We start from the raw sequence: 22,351 nt of genomic DNA on the forward strand, positions 1-22,351 counted from the left end.
GTGCTCTGTGGAGCATCTCTAAGGAACATCAGAGATTCTGCGGAGCATTGTTTACATGTATTCAAACTGCTGCTTCCTTCCAGGCTGCCTCTATGATTTACACACTTCTCCACTGTTAGAGGTATTCTGGTGAGGCTGGGATGGCCATGTATGCAATGATGTGGAAAGCATTCATGTTCCTTACACACGGGAGAGTCCTAGGTAGGGGTTCAGAAATACTCTGAAAATGGATGCAAAATGTGTATAATCTCGCATTTCTGGGAAGAGGATTTTCATCAGATTCCAATGGAGTCCACAATCCAGGAAAGGTTTAGAATTGTCTTCTAGGCCTGGCACGGTGGCTCACGCCTGTAATCCCAGCACTTTGGGAGGCTGAGGCAGGTGGATTACCTGAGGTCAGGAGTTTGAGACCAGCCTGGGCAACATGGTGAAACCCTGTCTCTACTAAAAATACAAAAATTAGCCAGGTGTGGTGGCAGGCACTGTAATCTCAGCTACTCAGGAGGCTGAGGCAAGGAGAATTGCTTGAACCCGGGAGGCGGAGTTTGTTGTGAGCCAGGATCACATCATTGTACTCCAGCCCGGGCAACAGAACTGTCTTCTAGATATTCCTTAGAGCCTAGTTTTAAGCTGTAAGAGCCAATAAATCTTATCCTTCAGCTTTCTGAGAAAATTCCATAGTATAACATCCTAGAGAACACTTATATTAAGAAGAAAGTAGAGGCAATTACCCAAGTAAAAATTTCAAATTATAACTTGAAATAACCAGATAGCCAAGGCAAAGAAAGAAAATGAGGGAGGGGTTGTGGCTGAATTATCTACCTCATGGTAGTAATTTTCTGTTTTCCATGAAGAAAAAGCTGCTGCTTAAAGAGAAAGAAAATCAGTTGAATTTAATCTGAACTATTAAACTTGAAAAGCTATGTCATACAAATTTATAAAAAGTACTGGCAAAATGTGCCAACATTAGCAATTATATTTCTAAATAAAAGGACAACATAGATTTGCTAGTTTTAAACATCAAAGCATAACCCTTGCAGGAGGTAATACCTTTACAAGGAAAACTATAAAATGCTCATGGGAAAACTATAAAATGCTCATGGAAGAAACGGAAGAGGCTGTAAACAAATGGAAGGATATCCCATGCTCACAGATCAGAATAATTATTAATAGTACTGTTAAAATAACAATACTACCCAAAGCAATCTACACATTCAATGCAATACCCATCAAAATACCAATGACATTCTTCATGGAAACAGAAAAAAATTCTAAAATTTGGATGGAACCACAAGAGAGGCTGAAGAGCCAAAGCAAACCTGAGCAAAAAGAACAAAGCTGGAAACATCACACTACTGGACTTCAAAATATACTACAAAGCTACAGTAACCAAAACAGCGTGGGACTGGCCTAAAAACACACAGACCAATGAAACAGAATAGACAACCCAGAAATTAATCCACATATTTACAGCCATATGATTTTTGACAAAGGTGCCAAAAGCACTGGGAAAGGATAGTCTCTTCAATAAATGGTACTGGAAAAACTGGATATCCATATGCAGATGAATGACCCTATACAAAAATCAACTCAAAATGAAGCAAAGACCTAAATGTAAGATCTGAAACTATAAAACTACTAGGAGAAAAAAATTGGGGAAACACTTCAAGACAATAGTCTGGGAAAAGATTTTACGAATGAGACCTCAAAAGCACAGGCAACAAAAGCAAAATAAACAAATGAGATTATATCAAACTAAAGACCTTCTGCACAGCAAAGGTAACAATCAAGAGTGAAAAGATAACCTATATAGAATTGGTGACAATATTTGCAAACTACTCTTCTGACAGGGAATTAATATTCAGAATACACAAGGAACTCAAACTACTAGCAGAAAACCAACAGCAAAAAACCAATCAATCTGATTTAAAAAGTGAGCAAATGATCTGAACAGACATTTCCCAAAAGAAGACATACAAATGGCCAGCAAATAGATGAAAAATGCTCAGCATCTCTAATCGTCAGGGAAATGCAAATCAAATCCACAATGAGTTACCGTCTCACCCTAGTTAAGATGACTATTATCAAAAACACAGAAAGTAAATGCTGGAGAAGATGCAGAGAAGAGGGAACCCTTGTACACCATTGGTGGGAATGTAAACTAGTAAAGCCACTATGGAGAACAGTATAAAGGTCCTCAAAAAACAAAAATAGAACTACAATATGAGTCAGTAATCCTACTACTGGGCATTTATCCAAAGAAAAGAAAGTCAGCATATCGAAGAGACATCCTGCTATGTGTATTGCAGCACTATTCACAATAGACAAGATATGGAATCAACCTTAGTGTCCAACAACAGACGAACGGATAAGGAAAATGTGGTGTGTGTGCGTGTGTCCATATATGAATAAAAAAGTTGATCTCACAGAAGTAAAAAGTAGAATAGAGGGTACTAGAGACTGGAAGGACAGGGAGAACAGGGGGATAGGGAGAGATTTGTTAAAGGACAAAAAATTACAGCTAGATAGAAGGAATAAGTTCTAGTGTTCTATACTAGTGCAGGATGAGTATAGTTAACAATAATGTACTAAATAATTTGAAATAGCTAGAAGGAGGATATTGAATGTTCCCAACCCAAGGAAATGATCAATGTTTGAGATGATAGATATGCTAGTTACTCTTATCTGACTATTGTATATTATGTGTATCAAAATATCACTATGTACCCCATGCATACATACAATTATTACTTGTCAATTGAAAAGAAAATTTAAAGAAAATATCAAAAACCTGATTGCATAATTAATTTCTAACCAGCCTGGAAATTACTGAGTATCATTGGGGAAAAAAAAGTGCAGATGAAATTTTTTACTTTTCTTCCAAATAAGTTCTGCAGAATTTCAAATATTTTCTTTGAATAATCATGTTTGACAGATACTGAAGTTAATGTTAGCAAGGTAATGAAAATTAATAATGGCAGTGTTCACTGGGCTATGTCTGTGCAGGTGTTTCCCTCCACTGTTGCCACCCCAACATAAAAATGTCTGATATATAAAATTCTGAACTTACACATAACACATTATGAGTGATTATTTTCATTCCTCCTAAAACCCACAGAATTTCTTCACATAATTAGCTCTTATGAGTTTTTGATATATAATTTTATTTTTACAAATGTATTAGGTTATACAAATTTTTAAGTATATATTTATTGGGAAAACTGAGTAGACACTATGAGTGGCATAATTTCCAATCCTCCATAACATAGTTGTGAAATCAGAACTTAGCCCAGAGGGTCTTTGAATGTTACCCCATACCAAGCCAAGCCATCTATTACCCAGAACTGTACTGAAAACATCATTTTGATAGTTAATTAACATGGAACTTTACATCTTTCTTTCTCTCTCTCTCATTCTTTTTTCATCTATTCCCCAGCATAGAGAATATTAAAAGTGGCAAACTAGAGGGATAGTGGAATGTTAGAAGCAAGCAGAAAGACAACTAGCAGGTAGGGTGACATTAGGGAAGAGGCAGAAAAACAACCAAAATCTAACACACTAATCTACTAATATGCCATATATTAATGGGTACTTGTAATAAAGATTATTGAGCCATCCCAAGTAAATTAACTTGCATTTAACATATACTAATGTATCACATTTTATTCTCCAAAGATGGCCACAATAATAACTTCTGACTATATGCTCTTCTATAAAGAGACCTTGTCACTTTCCCATACATGGGTGGAGTCTAAGTCCCATCCCCTCAAATTTGCATTGATGAATAGAATATGGTGAAAGTGAGGCTGTGTGACTTCTGAGGCTGGGTCATAAAAGGTGATACAGCTTTTGTCTTGTTCACTGAAACACCTATGCTGGAGCCTTAAGCCACATAAGAAGTTTAACTACCTTGAGGTCACCATGCTAGGGAGGCCAAATATAGGTAGGTGTTCCAGTTTATAGCCACAGATGAGCCCCCATCTTAGATGTCCAGCCCAGTAGAGTCATCCGATGATTACATCCCCAATAGACATCTGACTGCAACCACGTGAGAGTGCTCTAACATGAGCTGCCTAGCTGAGCGCAATTAACCAACAGGACCATGAGAGACAATACTAAATTGCTGGTTTGAGCCATTAACTTTTGGGTTGATTTGTTCTGCAGCAATGGTAAATGGAACAGCTTATTTTTAAAAAAGTGCTATGTACATAGTTCAACCACAATTCAAAACTTATTCCCGAGTATGTGTTTTGTGCTAGGAATGTGATAGGTAGGTGCTTCAAATAAATTATATTATTTAATAATCAAACAACTTTTTTGAGTAATATCTTCATTTAGTGAAAAAGGAGATGTAAAATACTTTTTAAAAGCTCTTTTCCGGCTGGGTGTGGTGGCTCATGGCTTTAATCCCAACACTCTGGGAGGCTGAGGCGGGTGGATTGCTTGAGTCCAGGAGTTCAAGACCAGGCCTGGGCAACATTGAGAGACCCTGTCTCTACTAAAAATAAAAAAATAGCCAGGCATGGTGGTGTACACCTGTGGTCTCAGCTACCCGAGAGGCTGAGACACCTGAACCTAGGGGTGGGAGTGATGGGGGACTGGGGAGGAGGAGGTTGCAATGAGCTGAGATCGAGCCACTGCACTCCAGCCTGGGTAATAAAGCAAGACCATGTCTTGAAAAAAAAAATGCTTTCCTGCATGCAACTACTTCTTGTGTTATGAATGCAATGTGTTATTGATTCTCTTTAAGGATAATAACTCCATTTTATTTCAAGAATATAATATAGCTATCTTCAGAATATTACATTATCTTTATTTAATTAAAGACTTTTTTTCTCTCTCTTCAGAATCTCCCTGTTATGTAGTTCTTCTCCCCCTGGACCATTATTAGGTGACTCTTGGTTGTTGGTTCATATTTTAAATAAGGATCAACAATAGAGGTTCCCACTAAGAATGGTATTACACCTAGGGGGCATTTTTGGAAATTTGTGAGGCATTATCTATTGTCACAGTGTTTGGGGATATTTTTGGCATTTAGTGAAAGGTTACTAGGAATGCGAAACATCCTATCATTATTGGATACACTGAACAGTGCTGTGCAACAAAGAATTGTTCTGTGTGCTATATAATGTTTAAATGTCCTAATAGATATTTATAGTGGTAAAAAATCTGTTTTTAATTACTCAAATCTGGAACAAAATTCCATTTTTAGATAAACCCCAAATATTTTTGCATAGTTTTAATATACATTAAATTTCCCAGGCTTGTACCTACTATATAAATTAATGGAAGATTTTACTTTCTTCTCTTCAGAACTTTACCATTGGTCACCATTTTGGACAATCATTTGGACATTACTGATGACAATCTGCTCATGCTATTTAAAACAACAATACAATGTTCCTGTATCAGTCTACATTCATGGTTGCCACATTTGTGGTGATTCTCTGTTTAGGTGCAGGCATCTGATGACTACATTATATATCCTAGTATAGTTGTACTAAAGCATTTATGTTTTGAAATATATATAATTTTATTATAAATCACCTCCCTCTTGTTTCTCCTCTACAATACACTAGCATATCGTTGATTTTTATAAATTATAGATATAGTTAGGTAAATTATAATTTTCATTGCAGGAAAATAAAGAGTATGTAAGAAGTAGTTAGAAAAAGGGAGTTGAAATTCATAAAGAGGCAAAAGTGTCTGAAGAGACACAAAGAGAGAAAGAGGAAAATGTCCAGTCATTTAAGTTTTCCCCAAGGATTTCTCTGTCCGTTGGGATGATGGAAGTTACTTAGAGCACTGCCTTACTTCTCTTTCTAGCCCAATGAAGATACCTCTAGAGTATCTAGTGACAGTTCATGTAGTTCCTTTAGAGAGGTATTCTCCTGGCCCTAGCATAGGAGGATATGCCTGAGCCAGCAGCTCTGAAGACTAGGGAACTGGTTCAGCTATTCCAAGCCATTTAATTAATTACCCTGCTGACTGCCCCAGAGTCTGTTCCCAGTCTTCACTGTCTGTGATCCTGGGGTTTTTTCCATGGTTCTGCTTAACTCATTGTTTCAGCAGTTTTGTCTGTTATATTTGTGTTTTGGGGTCTTTTGCTCAGTTGGACTGTACATTTAATCTTATTCCATCTGTGGGATATTATTATTTAACAAGTTCCTCAATGCTGATTCCACTCCTCCAGTTTCCAGTGCTGCTGTGGACTGATTTTTACATTTATTCTTCCATTTCAAAGAAACTTTGGGTGGAAGTAGATGTAAAGGCGTGTCTTAATTAGAGCTTCATTCTGAGCCTTTACATAAAGGAAATATTCTCCTCCTATGATTGGTACATTAATATTTTTATTGATTAGGTATCAATTTTGCTGTAGGCAAGCCACTATAACGAAATTCAACTGTCTGACTTCAATTTGTTTTGTTAAATAAATTACTTTTAAAAAGTGAAAAAATGTAGAAAACTTACAATCCATATCAAGTAAGGCACGAACAGATTTAACAAGTTCCTTAGATTCAAGTGCCAGTGTTGCTGGGATGTTACGTCCATTCCTTCCCAGTGGTGTGAGGGAAGTCTGAGAAGCCAACACAGCTCTTCTTTCACTATGAAAGCAATAAAATAAAGTTGAACTTACTACACAATAAACAACATTTATCTTTACTAAATCTGAAGTTGTATTAGTTATAGATTTGTACAAAAATATTTATATTTCTGAGGAAATTGTTTCATGTAACCAAAATTGAAGTAATTCACATAAAACAATATTTCTGTTTTCAATTATTTACGACATAATAAGTAGAAATATTTTAAAATTAGGTTGACTTCATGTATGAGAAAGAAGTAATAGAAGGATGACCTGTCTCCTAGATCATTTGTTGGGCTTATTTTGTGAGTGCTTCTGTTTTGCTAACATGATATAATTTTATTTAGTTCTGTATAAATTCAAATTAAGCATATAAACATGAATTTGTCAAAATACATTTATTATTACTTCTAGTAATATTAAATATAAATTCAATAAATGTATTTGCTCCTGAAATTATCTCTTAAATTATTCCATTTTTTGCCTCAAATCAAAAACAGCCTAGAGCATTTATATCACTTTTAAAAAATGCAAACGTCACCTAAAATGAATGCATTCTGATCTAATTAAAAATTAAGTGTTTTCTTCAAAAAATTACACTAAAACTTACTTGAAAAAAAATGTTAAACTGATGACAAAATCATCATTATTTATACTCCATCTTCCTAAGCATAATGATATTAATTCACAAAGGGTAACAAAAGCATCAATTCTCAAATTCAAATACATAGCCTTTATTCTGTGTTGAATGACCAAGGCCAATATCCATGTAAAGGATATGTTATATTGAAATGACTGCACCAGATTTTACTAGTGTTCAGTTTACTAAGACACCATGAAATGTTGCGTGATGTAGCTATTTAAAGTTGTCTTTTTTTCCATGAAGCAGTTTAAGACAAGGGCAGGCTCTGGCTTTTAAATAGTCATTTTAACCTTAATTTTTAAAACAAAACTTTTGAATTATTAGTCAAGGTAAAACTAAGATCTTGGAAAGCTGAGGGTGGGTGACACACTTAGCCCATATAAGAAATAAATATGATTATTGATTATTTTAAGATCCTTACTGAGAGTAATAATCATGAAATTCACAGAGTTTTCTTGTATCATAAGCAGCATGGAGAGTAAGAAGTTATGTCAGGTTCCTTCATCATAAGAAGTAAAACATTACTTGAGTTTAGAAGTGAATTATAAATATTCTTCTAAATTAAAAAGTGCTAAGTGGACACCAAAAATATCTTCATTTATTAAGCTGCTGTTTTCACAGTAAAGGGTAGAGTATTTATTTACTTTTTGAGACAGGGCGTCACTATGTTATCCAGGCTGGAGTGCAGTGGTATGATCACAGCTCATTGCAGCCTCAATCTCCTAGAGCTCCTGGGCTCTAGTAATCCTCCTGCCTCAGCCTCCCAAGTAGCTGGGAATATAGGAATGCACCATCACATCTGGCTACTTCCTTTTTTTTTTTTTTTGTAGAGATAGGGTCCCACTATGTGCCACTATGTTCCTTGTCTCAAACTCCTGGGCTCAAGTGATCCTCCTGCCTCAGCCTCCCAAAATACTGGGATTACAGGCATGAGCCACCACACCCACCCTCATTGAGTCTTCCTGTTTCTGCAAGAGTATATTGCTAGAAGTAGAAGATGTATCTAGGACTAGTAGCAGCTATTATGAGAACAGAAAAAAATTACTTTGGAAATGCATAAACAAGAATCTTTCTTTTGTAAATGTCTTTCATCATGTATCAAAATGACCATAAACTTATGGTTTGAAATAAATAAATTTGATTAGTAGGTTTGAAGCTTCTAGTAAGAAACTTTAAATCCAAAGCGTACTATGAATAATGAGACAATCAAGGTATACTCTCCAAATATATTTCTTTTATTTATATCTACTGAAAGATGAAAACGAAAGAAAATGATTGCATGAATATGTTTTCCAAAATTCTGTTTGCCAGAACAACGAATCTGCTGGGTTGAGACTAACCTTTAGTAGTGAACCTGTGACCAGTAACTTTGATTCATACGCAAGACAATTAAAGAATTTCAGGTTAATCTCATCTTTATAGAATTTTTGACAAAGACAGGATAGGTGGTTCCTACCATAATTTTAGATTACAAGGTTACAATGACTGACTAAATACTTCCAGGAATTTCTTTAACAGAGATGGGACCCAGAACAATATGTCCTTGCACCTATTTCCATATGATGGCATCCAATGGGAGTTATGTAGCACCTTAGGACTATTTAAGAGATTTTTAGTATTTGAGTCACTATGACCAGATGAAGAATTTAATCACTACCCATATTCTGCAAAAAGCACTTAAATTTTCTTACCTTAAATTTGATAAAGGAGTAGAATTATCAGAAAATACTTCTTGAATAGCCTAGCAACAAACAAGATGGTGAAGGAGATATATCAGTTTGACAGTTTTTAAAAAATATCTTTTCTTGATTAATATTTATAACCTCCTCTGTCCATGGATTAAACTGATGCTTCTATTATGTGGGGGTGAGGGGGAACAACTGACCTAACATGCAATTTTACTCAGAAATATAACAGCTATGAAAACATTTCTTTATAAGGTAAGTAGTTATCAAATAATGTTTATACATTATCAGGATTTTTGGTAAAGTATTCATTAAAATAGTATATATTTGGAATTACATCACCTTGTCTTAATTATTTCTCTAAACAATCTATAAAATGTTAGCAGTCTTTTCATCATCTATGCAGTTCTAAATCTGACCATAAGTCAGCATTGCTGCTTTGAGACTAGAGAATGTTTCACTAGGTACCAAATACAGTAACATTTATCTATATGCCAGTTGCCTATATATTTTTTAAAGATGAATGTAATAGAACAGAAAAACTTACCTCTACAAAATGAAGAAGCTTTTCAGTGGATGCCTCAAAAGTTTTTCGAGCCATTTCTGATTTTCGTAATTGGCAGTCAAGTACCATGATTCTCTTTTTTAAATCCTGAACACTTTCCTGCACAGAGATATCAAAAGGAGCATTTACACATTTCTTCAGTTTTACATTACTGGTCCCTATTTTCAGTTTTTATGAACTAATATTCAATATTACCAAATTATCTTTTTCTCTTACTGTACATATGTTTTGACTTTGGGGGGCATGTAACTAACTGCATATTTAAAAGTTAATTAGCACAGAGATACTGCAAGTTTTATGAGATAAGCTGTATATGAGTTTATTGATTCTTACGGTAAAATACATTTGAATAGTTTATGGTTTTGTTTTGTTTTGTTTTGTTTTTGCAATGTGTCTTACCAGATGCTGACAGAAACCTCTACCAATTTAACATAACTAAAAATGCTGGATACACACACACACACACACACACACACACACAAACACACACATGATGTAAGACAAATCTAGCAAGGAAGTAGAGGAATTCCATGGAGACATGCAACAGCAATGCCAAGTGAACCCACTGGGGTAAGAGAGCACTGAAGCACAATTTTCTCAGAGGGTATATGCTGATCCCTGGTGGCCTACAGTTTGGGGTTTCAACAGTCACAAATGGAAAACAGAAGAACCTTAATGGGTGAACTAGGAAGAAGTAAACTTCACAGAGGTAAACAGTGTTTTGATGTTGGCTCAGGTGACTTGAGTAAAAAAGTTTCTCCTGAATAATTCCTAACCAAAAGTCCCCATTCACGCAGGTTTGGGGCCAGAATTTACATTATCTATGTGGTCTAAAAAGCCATATGCTGAAATTTTACTTTAAATTGGTCCCAGGGTAGCAGAAGCAAACTCAAAACTCTGGAGAGATATTTCTAAAACTCTGAGCTCAAAGAATTCCCACTTACAATGCATTGATAGAACATGACCTCACAGACACAAACAAAAATCACTAAACATATGAGAAAATAAGCTCTATGAATGAAAGCTAACTGAAGGAAATAAAGTACAGTATCAGATCTATAAAGACAGCAGGTATTTAAGTGAGCAGATACAGAATATAAAGCAATTATGTTTAATATGTTTTTAAAAATAAGAGGGAATTGAAAGTATAATACACAAGAAACTATTGAAATAGATCCAGATAACATAAAAAATAAATCTCAAAAATAAAAATGTAACGTAACTAAATTAGAAACTTTATCTATAGATTTGACATCCAATTAGACACAATTATAAAGAGAATGGGTGAACTTGACAACAGAGGTAAAGAAACTTCTCATAATGGAACAGAAAGACAAAAATTGAAATATAAATGGAGAGAAAAGGTAAAGAGAAAACAGCCAGAAGAAGCTATAGCACACATCCAATCTGAATTACACAAGAACAAATACAAAGAATGAAAGAGAAATCGCTCAGGATAATAGCTCAGTGATTTCCAGAAATGGCAGAAGACATTGCTCTTCGAATCGGGAAGCTCAATGAATCCCAAACAGTACACATTAAAGTAAATCAACACATGATTCATCATAGTCAAACTGCTGAACATTGAAGCCAAGGAGATCTTAAAATCATATAGAAGGAAACAGATTGCAAACAAATGACAGATTGACAGCTGACATCACAAACATGAAATAAAAACAGTGAAAGATATTAAATGCCAACTTAACATTTTAAATGTAGCAAAAATATATTTCAAGAACAAGAGCTGAATAAAGATGTTCTTCAGACAAATAAAATGGGGAGAGCTTATTATCATCAGATCCTCACTACATGAATTTCTAAAATATGTACTCATGAAGAAAGAAACAAAGTGAGAAGGTCTGAGATGTAAGAATGTTTAACAGAAAATGGTAAACATGGAGTCTATTAAGCAAATGCTGACCACACAGAACAAATAATCAATGTCTAATTTGTGGTCTTAAAAGTAAAGAAAGAACTAAAATACTGATAAAAATGGAAATTAGGAGGGATGATTGGATTTGTGTCCATTTTATCATAGAGTGAAAAGGCAAGCCAGAAATTTAGGAGAAGATTTTTATAACTATAATTTAACAAAGGATTAGTAACCAGAAGAATCTCTATACATCTACATGAAAAAGATAACTAATCCACTGGAAAAAGGGTCAAAAGATATGAAGAAGCATTTCACAGAGAAACACAAATGCCTAATAAAGAGATAAATATATGCTCAACTGGCTACCAGGGAGGAGGAAACCTTGGTTTATAACATTTATGGGTAGAAATAACCCCATTATAGCTGATTTCAGGCTACCAACCTGATATCACTGTACATGGAGTTGAGAAGAGATGCATGCAATCAGCTCTCATGAGCTAGTGTCAGTTGGTCCCAGCACATCACTGTCTCAAAGCCATTAGTAACCAGGGAAATTCAAAGTAAACTGTAATGATGTAACACTTATTACAACTACCAGATTAATAAAATTAAAATAAAACAAAGGGTCAGCAAGTATGCGGGGTAAACAATAATTCTTATTCATTACTGGTGGGAGCACAAATTTGTTCAAATACTTTCAAGCACAAGTAGGCATTACCTAGTAAAGTCAAACTTACAATTATTCAACTTAGCAATTCTACTCCTAGCAGGTAACTATTACACATGTGGAGCAGGATACATGCACTAAAATGTTTTTAGCACCATTTATAACAGAGGAGAACAGAAACAATTGGACTGTCCATCAAATGCAGAATGGATAATTACACGTAGTATATCCACACAATAGAGTACAAGAAACAATAAGAAGACACGAACTAGCTAAAAACTTCAAATAGATGAAATGCAAAAACAAAATGTTGAGTGAAGAAAAGCAGGTCAGGATGATACATAGAATATATTTCTATTTATATAAAGTTGATAAACAGGTAAAACTAAACAACATATTGTTAAGGAATATGTACACAAGTAGAAAAATTTTCAAGAAAATGGTTAAGAATAAATCCAAGAAAGTGGTTATCTCTGAGGGAAAGGGTGGGAGATGTAATTGGAGAGAAACACTGTGGGTCTTCAAAGGTACTAGTAATGTTTTATTTCTTATGTTGAAGGTGAATAAAAACTCCAAAAGGTAAATAAATAAATAAATAACCTAAAGAAAAAATTATAATGAAAAATAAAAGTACTGTTACAAAAAGAATCTGTTATCTTACAAACAGACACTTGAATTTTAATTCTGTAACATCTTGGTCAATGTCTCTTTAAGCAATCTCATGATTTAAAAAAAAAAAGGTTTCCTTCTTTTTTTCCACTGATATTGGGTTTAGAAAATGTTGAATGTTGAGATGCTTATATTAATAGCTCTTTAAAGAGACTCTTTAAAGACTGTTTTCAGAGACAGGTTACTGGCTTAGAGTCTTGTTAAGAGAAATGGCATGAGAACCCGATTATGATAAAAGAGAGAAAAACAGAATTAATTATATTACCAGGCAACTTAGGACAAAAATGTTTCTCAGTTAAGAGCTGGAAGAGAGATTACAAATAACCCAAGCTTAAAAAAAAACAAAAAACAATGAATAATTTCATGTGAACTTTCTTGAAAGTTATATTATTTAAAAATAAAATATTAAACACTCTTGATTTTTCACTTCAAAAGTAACCATAATAAATAGTACTTCTGATATTGTGATAAATCTCAAAATATTTTCATACTCAGGCTAAAGTTACATAACATAATCACATATCTATTTTCAGAATGTAAAAACTAGGTCACAAATAACAAATATGTAATATTCCTAAATATTGCTGCTTTGTAAACTATATGTTTTCCTCTTGGCCTTGTCGTATTATCAAAGGGTGATGGGAACTTCAGCCTTCTTGTGGAATTGGTTTAAGTGAATAATGTGAGAAATAGTTTAGTGACTTTTAACAGATTTCAAATTTTCTTTGGTATTTTGCATTTCTAACACTAGTTTCATTTTCACATGCTATATTTAAAGTACTTAACTTTTTAATGCTTAAATAAATAGTCATAAATTATTCAGATTTGCTTTATGTTCTCTTAGAAACTGATTGGATTAGAGATATAAATAACCAGTTATGTTTATAAGTGAACAAATGTATGAATATTTATTTCAATTTACTCGATTTTCTACCTTAATTCAGTGAAGTAAAAATATATGACTATTATAGATTTTTGAAGCCTCTTCACTGAATATAGTATGTATTATGTAAAAAAAATTGCATGAAAAAGTTTGCACTGTCCAGGTGTGGTGGCTCATGCCTGTAATCCCAGCACTTTGGAAGGCCGAGACTGGTGGATCACCTGAGGTCAGGAGGTCAAGACCAGCCTGGCCAAGATGGTGAAACCCTGTCTCTACAAAAATACAAAAATTAGCTGGGTGTGGTGGCAGGTGTCTGTAACCCCAGCTACTTGGGAGGCTGAGGCAGGAGAATCACTTGAACCTGGGAGGCAGAGGTTGCAGCGAGCTGAGATCATGCTATTGCACTCCAGCCTGGGCGACAAGAGCGAAACTCTGTGTCAACAACAACAAAAAGTTCGCACTGCCTTCTGAAAAGCATTCGGTATTTTGCTATTGAAACTGGAAAATCATCTATTGGAAACTATTTTAGTACACCTTACATTAAAAAAAATTCAAACTCAGTTTCTTCCCATTAATTATCTAGGTCTTAGGCAAACATTCCTTCACTTTCATACTTCCTTGAATGCTCTAATCAAAGAGCAAACCCATTCCTAGACTCCCCTGCTCCCATTCCCATAAAACAAATTAGCAGGTTTAGAAACAAAAGAAAAAAAACAATGTAATCAATTAAATGTTAAAGAGTTCCAGGACTTAATACCTGAACTGAACAATTTTGACCAATGACCTAAATAAATTTGGGGCACATGCTTTTCCATCCCAAAGCCATCTGGATAAAGGAAGGCTGAAGACCTTTACATTATCCCCATCAGGACACAGCATCCTATCATTGAATAATAGAAGACAAACATTGACCTACTTTAGAAGTGCAGATGAAAAGAAAATGAAAACAGGATACATGACAACGGCAAGGAAACCATGGTAACTGGAAGAGATGACTGCTTTGCTTACTTTATTTTGGTCAGAATAATCAGCAAGCTGAGCCTTTAGCTCTGTAATCTTGGCCTCTAACAGACGGATCACTTCTTCATAGTCCATTTCCATTCCATGTGCCTGTCTCTGAGCAGCTTCAGCAAGATGAATCCGACTACGCAGGGCTCTTGTTTCTTCAACTACAGCTTTGGCTTCCTAAAGATTTCAAAATTAATGTCATTTAAAAAATACATAAGAAATAGTTCCGAGGTTTATACAAAATATTTTCCTTGCTCTGGAAGTTATAATTCCAAAAAGTCAATATACATATATTATTTATTTCTCAATTTGAAAATTAATAGTTATGTTATTTTATTATGTGAGGTAGTTGCCTGATCTTTTTCCTTTGTTGATTTCAGTATGGAATCTCTTGACTTCATATAACTAGCATAACATTTTGAAAATAAAGGAAGTAGAAGATAGTTGAAAATGGAAAACAGAAGAATAAGAATGGGCTCAAAAGATAAAAACAGTAGGCTACAACAAAACTCAAGTAGGTAGTAGGACTCATGTTCTAAAAAGGCTCTTGTAGGGTCATCAGATGCTGCTGAGAGATTTGTAGTAGTGTTATGGGGCTTCTCCACGGACCAAGCTCCAGGGGCTAAAGTTATCTCATGGATGTCAATCTATCTACTACTTCTCCCCTTTGGTTTAAGCCAAAAGGTAGCATTTAGTAGCAAAGTACATAATCGTGTTGTTGAATGCAATGCTCACTAGACATTTATTAAACACATGTTATGTCTCAGGTGCTTCACGTGTCTTTTCTCACTTAATCTTTAAAACAATATTGAGAGAAAGACATTACTAAAAAACATTTCATACATAAGCAAACAGACTCAGAGAAGTTATATGACCTGTTCAAGAACACACAGCAGTGCCAGAATCTGAAACTCGGTCTGCCTGACTGCAACATTAATGCTGTCTTTCTACTGTTCTACTCTGCCTCTAAATGAAAAAACAAGAAACCCTCATACAGGTATACCCTCCACCTTAGGAAGAGGATAGGGTAGCCAAAACCACCTGCTCTCTCAAAATATACTTGGAGGGAAAAAAAATGTACCTTGGTACTGGGTCAAAGACAGTCCCCCAGGACACCAATATAATTTAATATGGCACTTCTTATACTATAAACCATTCCTTTTTCTTTACTTGATGCAGAAATCTCTTTTCTCTGCGATAGAACTTTCTGCTCCAATTGCCATGGCTAATATTAAACTATGGCTATTTTAATTTTTTTCAGAGCTGTTAAGGGACATTTGCTTTTGTTTGAGCCTAAATACATTTGAAGTGCTGGGAGGGTTAGGAATGCTGGCATATTGTTAAGGGTCAGTTTTTCATTCATACATTCAATAATGATTTATTAAGTATTTATTACGTGTCAGGTTCTGTTTCAGGTACTGGGGGTAGACACTAAACAATATAGACAAAAAGCCTTCCCTCTTGTTCCTTGGAATTTACATTCTAAGCTTGGGGAGACAGGCAGTCAATCAGGGAGGAGAGGTAAATGTCTCACTGAAAGGATAACTGACCAGAGACCTGCAGGAGGAATGGAGTCAGGATTTCCCAAGGGGGAGCTTTCTAGGAAGAGGGAACAGTTGCATGAAGGCCCTGAGATGGAGTTGTGATTTGTATCTTTCAGAGAACAGCAAGGAAGCCAGTGTAGTAGAGGTAAGGGGTGGTAGGGTCCAGGAAGACGGGAGTAGTAAGACATGAGGGCAGAATGGTAACAAGAGTGAATATAGGGATGGAGGTGGAGTGAAGTGGCAGAGGCTAAGAGAATTTGTAGGCCATTGCAAGGATTTTGGTTTTACTCAGGGTGAGATGGGAAATGATTGGAGGGTTTTGGGCAGAGAATCGATGTGATCTGACTTAAATTTTAAGTGTTACTTTTGCTGCTGTGTTGAGAATAGACTGTAGGTGGCGGGCAAGGGTGGAAGCAGGGAGAAGAAAAAGGAGACAGGCAAAAATTAACTGTAGCTTCAATAAGGGTGATAGTGGTGGAGTTGGTGTGAAGCAGTTAGATTCTAAATATAGTTTGAAGGTAAAGCCAACAGAGTAGTTCATCAATAGCATTTATTTAGCAGCCACTACATCTAGCAACCATGTTTATGACAAAAATACAAAGGGGTAAAAGATAACCTCTCCTTTTCTGTCTCAACTTAGAACATCAGGGATGACTTAGATAAATGGATGAAGAAAAGAGGATGTTAAAAAAAAGAGAACCATGTGAACAAAGGAAGAGAGACAAGAAGAAATTTGGCACACTGAGAAACAATACTAGATCAATTATGATTGGAGTAGAGACTTGCTATAGGGGAGTAATGGATAAAAAAAGGTCATGGAAAGGGAGGGAGTCAGGCTCTGGTAGAAATGGCAGGCATGATGGGAAAGGAGCTTGAGTCTGAAGAAGACTTGAAGACTTCTGAGCAGAAAATGATATGAGAAAACAGTGCTTTAGAAAGCTAAATCTGGCAGCAGGGTGCCACATGGAGAGATGTGGCCAACCGATTGCCTTCTATGCCCTTGACTCAGAACTTTATTTCCTTGTATCTGAAAGTAATTGTTCTATAATAAAAGAATACCTTTAGAAAGAAATATCTGGAAAAGATAGGTACATTAACTTAGCCTACCACACCAGTCAATTTCATTCAGATGATCAAGAGAGTCTCTAGTGACACAGCTGGATCAACTTCACACCAGACTGCTTCCGTGCATACAGGGGATAATGGCTAACTATGTGCCAGCATTATTCTCAATGTTTTACATCCATCAACTCAGTTAATCCACACACTGCCATGGATGTCTATTATTATCCTCCTATTATTATCTGCATTTTATGGACAGGACATTGATGCACAGGAAAGTTAAGTAACTAACTCAGAATCACAAACCTAATAAGTGACAGAGCTAAGATTTGGCAGTCTAGTTATAAAGTTCATGTTCTTGGCTACTATGCTGTACTACCTTGCCAACTACAGAAAATGTTTTAAAAAAATCACTTTTAGATGACAATATTATCAGTGCCCAGTCCTGGATAAGCTTGTGATGTAGTCATTACAATAGGTATATTTGAGGCTGCTTCACTCTCCATTTTTCATTCAATCAAGCTAAAAAAAAAAGACTCTAAAGAGGAAGGGCAGAAAATTCTCCATAGCTGCAATGAAGAATAACTAATTTGATGATTTGTCTTCTTCACACTCACTTCATGCAGCTTTTATTCCTCTATAAAAACAGCACTTTTATTTTTGTTCAAAGAATGCTAGTTAATTAAATGAAGAATCTGGATGGAATTTATATAGCCATTATTGTGCACTGATGGTAATACAGTGTGAAATGTAGTTGGGTGGTAAAAGATGCAGAGGTTTTGATGCTGAATAAATTCATGCTATTTCTTTTGTAAATGTATAACTGTCAGGTTGGTGAATGTGACCCCTTAGCAAAGTTCTAGCCCAGTTACCACTGAATGGCTGTTTAAAAGATTAGTGCATTGAAATGATGACTTTTAGAGGAAGCAGTAAAGAAAAGATAACAGCAGTGTGCTGTATTTAGCAATACAAGATAACATAAATCCATTTTCTCTTTTCCTCCCAGGCTGTCTTCTAATAAATAACTGTACAGCCTCCTATGTCAGTAACAACTGAGCCAGAATTTTCCCAGTGCCTCACCATGAGACTGAAATCCCATCAGGGAAAATGCTGTAGTCTATTTACTGATTTACGATGTACTAGATAGAGTTTAATTCAGTTTAGAAGGTTAGATAATAAAAGAAAAATGAAGATATAGTAGTAAGTCAGAAAATCCACATAAGCATTATGCTTTTTAATACTAAGCAGTGTGAGCAAACATACTAGAAGGGAATCCTGAATTATGAAGTAGAATCTCTAGCTTAAATTTTTTTTTTTGGCAACACTGAGGAAATGTCTTCAACTCACACTGGCCCTTTATAAAATGAGGTTTTTCTGCCTCACGATTACATAATGAAACTTTAAAGAGCAGACCAAAGTCTTCTTTGAAAATGTAATCTGAACTAATGAAAATCTTTGTAGGCTACCAATACTTTGGACTTTTGTTGGGACAAAGCACGGTAACAGCTCACACACAGGAAAATAAATATGCTATGTGTTTTTTCACATACAGCACTTTTCCCCCACAAGGTAACATGATATATAATGAAAAAACATGGGCTTTGAATGGGACATAACTAGGTTAGAATCTCAGATCAGAATCTTATATTTTAAAAAATTTTCTGGCTCTGTAATTCTCTAAGACTCAGTTTGCTCATTTTTATAATGGAAAATCACACCTATTTTATTAGATCAAAACTACTCTCACAAGAGAATTAAAGGAACTATAATACTTCTTGGCACAATTTTTTCCTTTTCCTCTTTCTTACCTTGAAAAAATATACATAATCACCTGTGTGATCAAAGAGCTAGACAAAATAATTTATTAAGGGTTTTCCTGAGGCACTCAATTAGTAACACCAGCTCTTGAACTTTGGAGAGTTGTTTGGAAACAAAATTTGCACATGTATTTTTTAATGTTAGCAACAATCATGTAAAGCCCTTTCCTCTAGTTATGAGTTGTAATGAATGGCTCCCTATAGTAGAAGGAAAAAGCATTAATTGCAGTAGCACATCTGTAATTAGGCTAACACATTCACATCACTAAATTTAAAAGTTCTGCAGTTTTTAAGTTCATCAGTAAATCTTTCAAAATGTCAATAGGTGACAGGAGAAAAATGAGACTGCAAAGAGATATATGTTTTTGTGCAATGTAACCTATGCTACCAAGCCCTAAAGAATACTTCTCTTATCAGCTTCCTACATCCACTCTTCGGAAAGCCCTTCTTGGTCTTGGTACTATTACAGCTTGTGAAAAAAATTAAGGGTTACTGCAGGAAAAGGGCTATTGAATTAAAATGTTTAAAAGCAAGTTATATCTAGTTTCCTTAACTTATGAGTCTGATTTGTTAAAATATATATAATATATAATATACCTTTCAATGGATAATCCCAAAATGCTTTGCAGATATTGACAAATGAAGGTATAACTCACCCCTCAGGCATGAATGTGTATGGGGGAGAATATGAATTTGTAGAACTTTTTAACAGACCTCTGACATATGCTTTCTTTTCTCTTTCCTCACTCCCCCTCCATGATTCATCTAGCCAACTCCTCCTCCTCCTTACCTAACTAGTAATTAAGCACTGTGAAGTCTTCATTTATAATGTAATTTGCAGCCATTGCTTAATTTCCATTCTAACCACTATATTACTGATTTATGTCTTTATCCCCTCATGCTTGGATACTATGAAAATCACATATGTGATCACCCTGCCTACTGTGTTCTTTATTGTATTCTGCATACTTCTGAAAGATTGATTTCCTCAAAATATTGATGAAGTACCACCTTAGGTAACAAACCTAACAACATGGTACACGATAAAATATATCCTCATTCTTCATTCTTCAAAGTTCTCTACTACCTATTCCAAATCAACCTACTTACTAGCTTTAGTCCACTTAACTCTCACATGATTCCCATATCCAAGTACATTAACTTACTACATTTACCAGGTGAAATTCTTCCACTTCCAAGACACTTTGGGTCACATTAATCCTCTAGGTATATACACTTTTCACCTTTTTCCATCATTTAGTTGTTACTTGTTCTTCAAAATCTATCTCAGTTTCACCTTATCTGTTTTTCCATTCTACTTTTGTATAAATGATCTTTCTCTCCTTTTTTATCTTTTAGATTTGTCATCTGTAATTAATCATGTATTTAGTACTCTTACTGCTATCTTGAACTGTCATCAAAATGCTTTCTTACCCAACCTTCTAAAATCAAAGGGTCTTGACTGCCCAAATTAGAACACAATCTGTCTGAGAGTAAAAACCCTATCTAATATGAGCAGGTGCTCCACTTAACATAAAATGAGATATAACTGAGTTGACAGACCATGAAAATGACTATTTCATTTTTCATATACAAAAACTGCCTTAAGGAACTTTATTAGGCAAGAAGCTTTCATAGGAAATTTCTTCAAAAAAGGGTTCAGATTTATGGGAATATTAGAACTACATTTTATTTAACAATTAAAATAACAATCATAAACTATGCTTTGAGAAACACCATATAATAATAGGCAAATTATTTCATTATATTACTTTTTTAGAGTCTCACTGTGTTGCCTAGGCTGGAGTGGAGTGGCGTGATCTTGATTCACTGCAACCTCCGCCTCCCAGGTTCAAGATGATCTAAAGACATCCGCCCACCTCAGCCTCCGAAAGTGATGGGATTACAGGTGTGAGCCACCATGCCTGGCTGCATTATATTCTTTTTATATAAATTTTAAAAAATCTTTTTACAGTATTTATCAAGCAAATAAGACTAAGTGGAATGAAGAAAATACCAGTGCTAAAAATAACAATTATACTTGTTTGTCAATTTTATTTCTTGTTTTCATTAAAAACATAAGATTTTTAAATTATGAACATTAATTTATATTTCCTTAAAAATTACAATTTTTGGCCAGGCACAGTGGCTTACATCTGTAATCCCAGCACTTTGAAAGGCCAAGGTAGGTGGATCACCTGAGGTCAGGAATTTGAGATCAGCATAGCTAATATGGTGAAACCTCATGTCTACTAAAAATACAAAAATCAGATGGGTATGGTGGCAGGACCCTGTAATCCCGGCTATTTGGGAGGCTGAGGCAGAAGAATCTCTTGAATTTGAGAGGTGGAGGTTGCAGTGAGTTGAGATCACACCACTGCACTCTAGCCTGGGTGACACAGCGAGACTCTGTCTCAAACAAAACAAAACAAAACAAAAAAGCCCACAATTTTCCATCATGAGAACTACAGTGTATGTTCTCTAAGACTAAACAATCTTGAAGGTCTTTTTCAACCTTACCTAATCCTTGATTCCACAATTTAGGTAGCAACACTCATTTATAAAGTGTGTAATAATGATGGATATCCAGAACTTCAAGAAACAAAGATTTTCTTTAGTTTGTATGATAAAGTAAAATCCATCCTCATTTTGCAAAGAAAGATTGGTTAAGCTTTTGGAAGAAAAACAGGTCAATCAGATTATAATTAGCTCTAATTAACCCTCCCAAGAGCTTTCAACTTTTTTTACCTGCAGCTGCCTCACTCTCCAAAAGGTGCAAAATTGATTTCTGCTTTTAAGCATCAAAGAAAATCAAAGAAACACTTTCCAATCTCCTTTATAAACAGAAGTCCCTAATCAAGGACAGATATAAAAATACATCTAATTGATAAATTTTATCATATGAAACTTGTTCACAATATAAATATTAGTTACAACCCGCTTTGAAAAATATATTTAACCCTGAACATGTATTTTCTGGTTTAATGAAGACTGACATAGAAAAAAAAAAAAAAAGCTACTTTCCTAATTCTCCAATTCTGGTTACACAAAAGGGAAAATTTATAGTATTGGAAACTTCCTTTCATAATTGCAGATTAAACTCTTTTCATTGAAAAATGGTACAATTCAAAAGCAACTTCTGGGGTATTAAACATTAGAATTCATCTGAAATTTGGGACTTAAGGGAGATCTGTCTTTAAAACAGAAATATATTCCTTCCACATTAACCTTTAGAGATTTAATTAAATTGGAATCAAAATTTCATCAAATTTTGTTTTGGAGGAATTTGACCAAGAATTCTAAATTCAAAGCTAGACATAACAAGAGCTAAATAAAAAGATTCTTAAGT

General features: G+C 34.9%; 1 protein-coding gene across 7 annotated transcripts in view; it reads right to left on the bottom strand.

Moving 5' to 3' along the window:
• STXBP4 (syntaxin binding protein 4) overlaps nucleotides 1–22,351 on the bottom strand; it is a 187,693-nt gene that overhangs the window by 69,003 nt on the left and 96,339 nt on the right. For all 7 annotated transcript variants that reach the window (XR_010124586.1, XR_008494944.2, XM_054456389.2 and 4 more), the window contains exons 13-16: nucleotides 14,580–14,756; nucleotides 9,462–9,578; nucleotides 8,921–8,970; nucleotides 6,472–6,605 (exon numbers count right to left, since the gene is read on the bottom strand). Coding sequence is in view for 5 of the 7 variants with exons in the window: in XM_054456389.2 (XP_054312364.1) it covers nucleotides 6,472–6,605; nucleotides 8,921–8,970; nucleotides 9,462–9,578; nucleotides 14,580–14,756 (478 nt within the window). In the remaining 2 variants the exon portion in view is untranslated. The remainder of the gene's footprint in view (nucleotides 1–6,471; nucleotides 6,606–8,920; nucleotides 8,971–9,461; nucleotides 9,579–14,579; nucleotides 14,757–22,351) is intronic.

The sequence above is a fragment of the Pongo pygmaeus genome, chromosome 19, assembly GCF_028885625.2.
Source record: "Pongo pygmaeus isolate AG05252 chromosome 19, NHGRI_mPonPyg2-v2.0_pri, whole genome shotgun sequence".
In the NCBI taxonomy this organism is placed as follows: domain Eukaryota; kingdom Metazoa; phylum Chordata; class Mammalia; order Primates; family Hominidae; genus Pongo; species Pongo pygmaeus.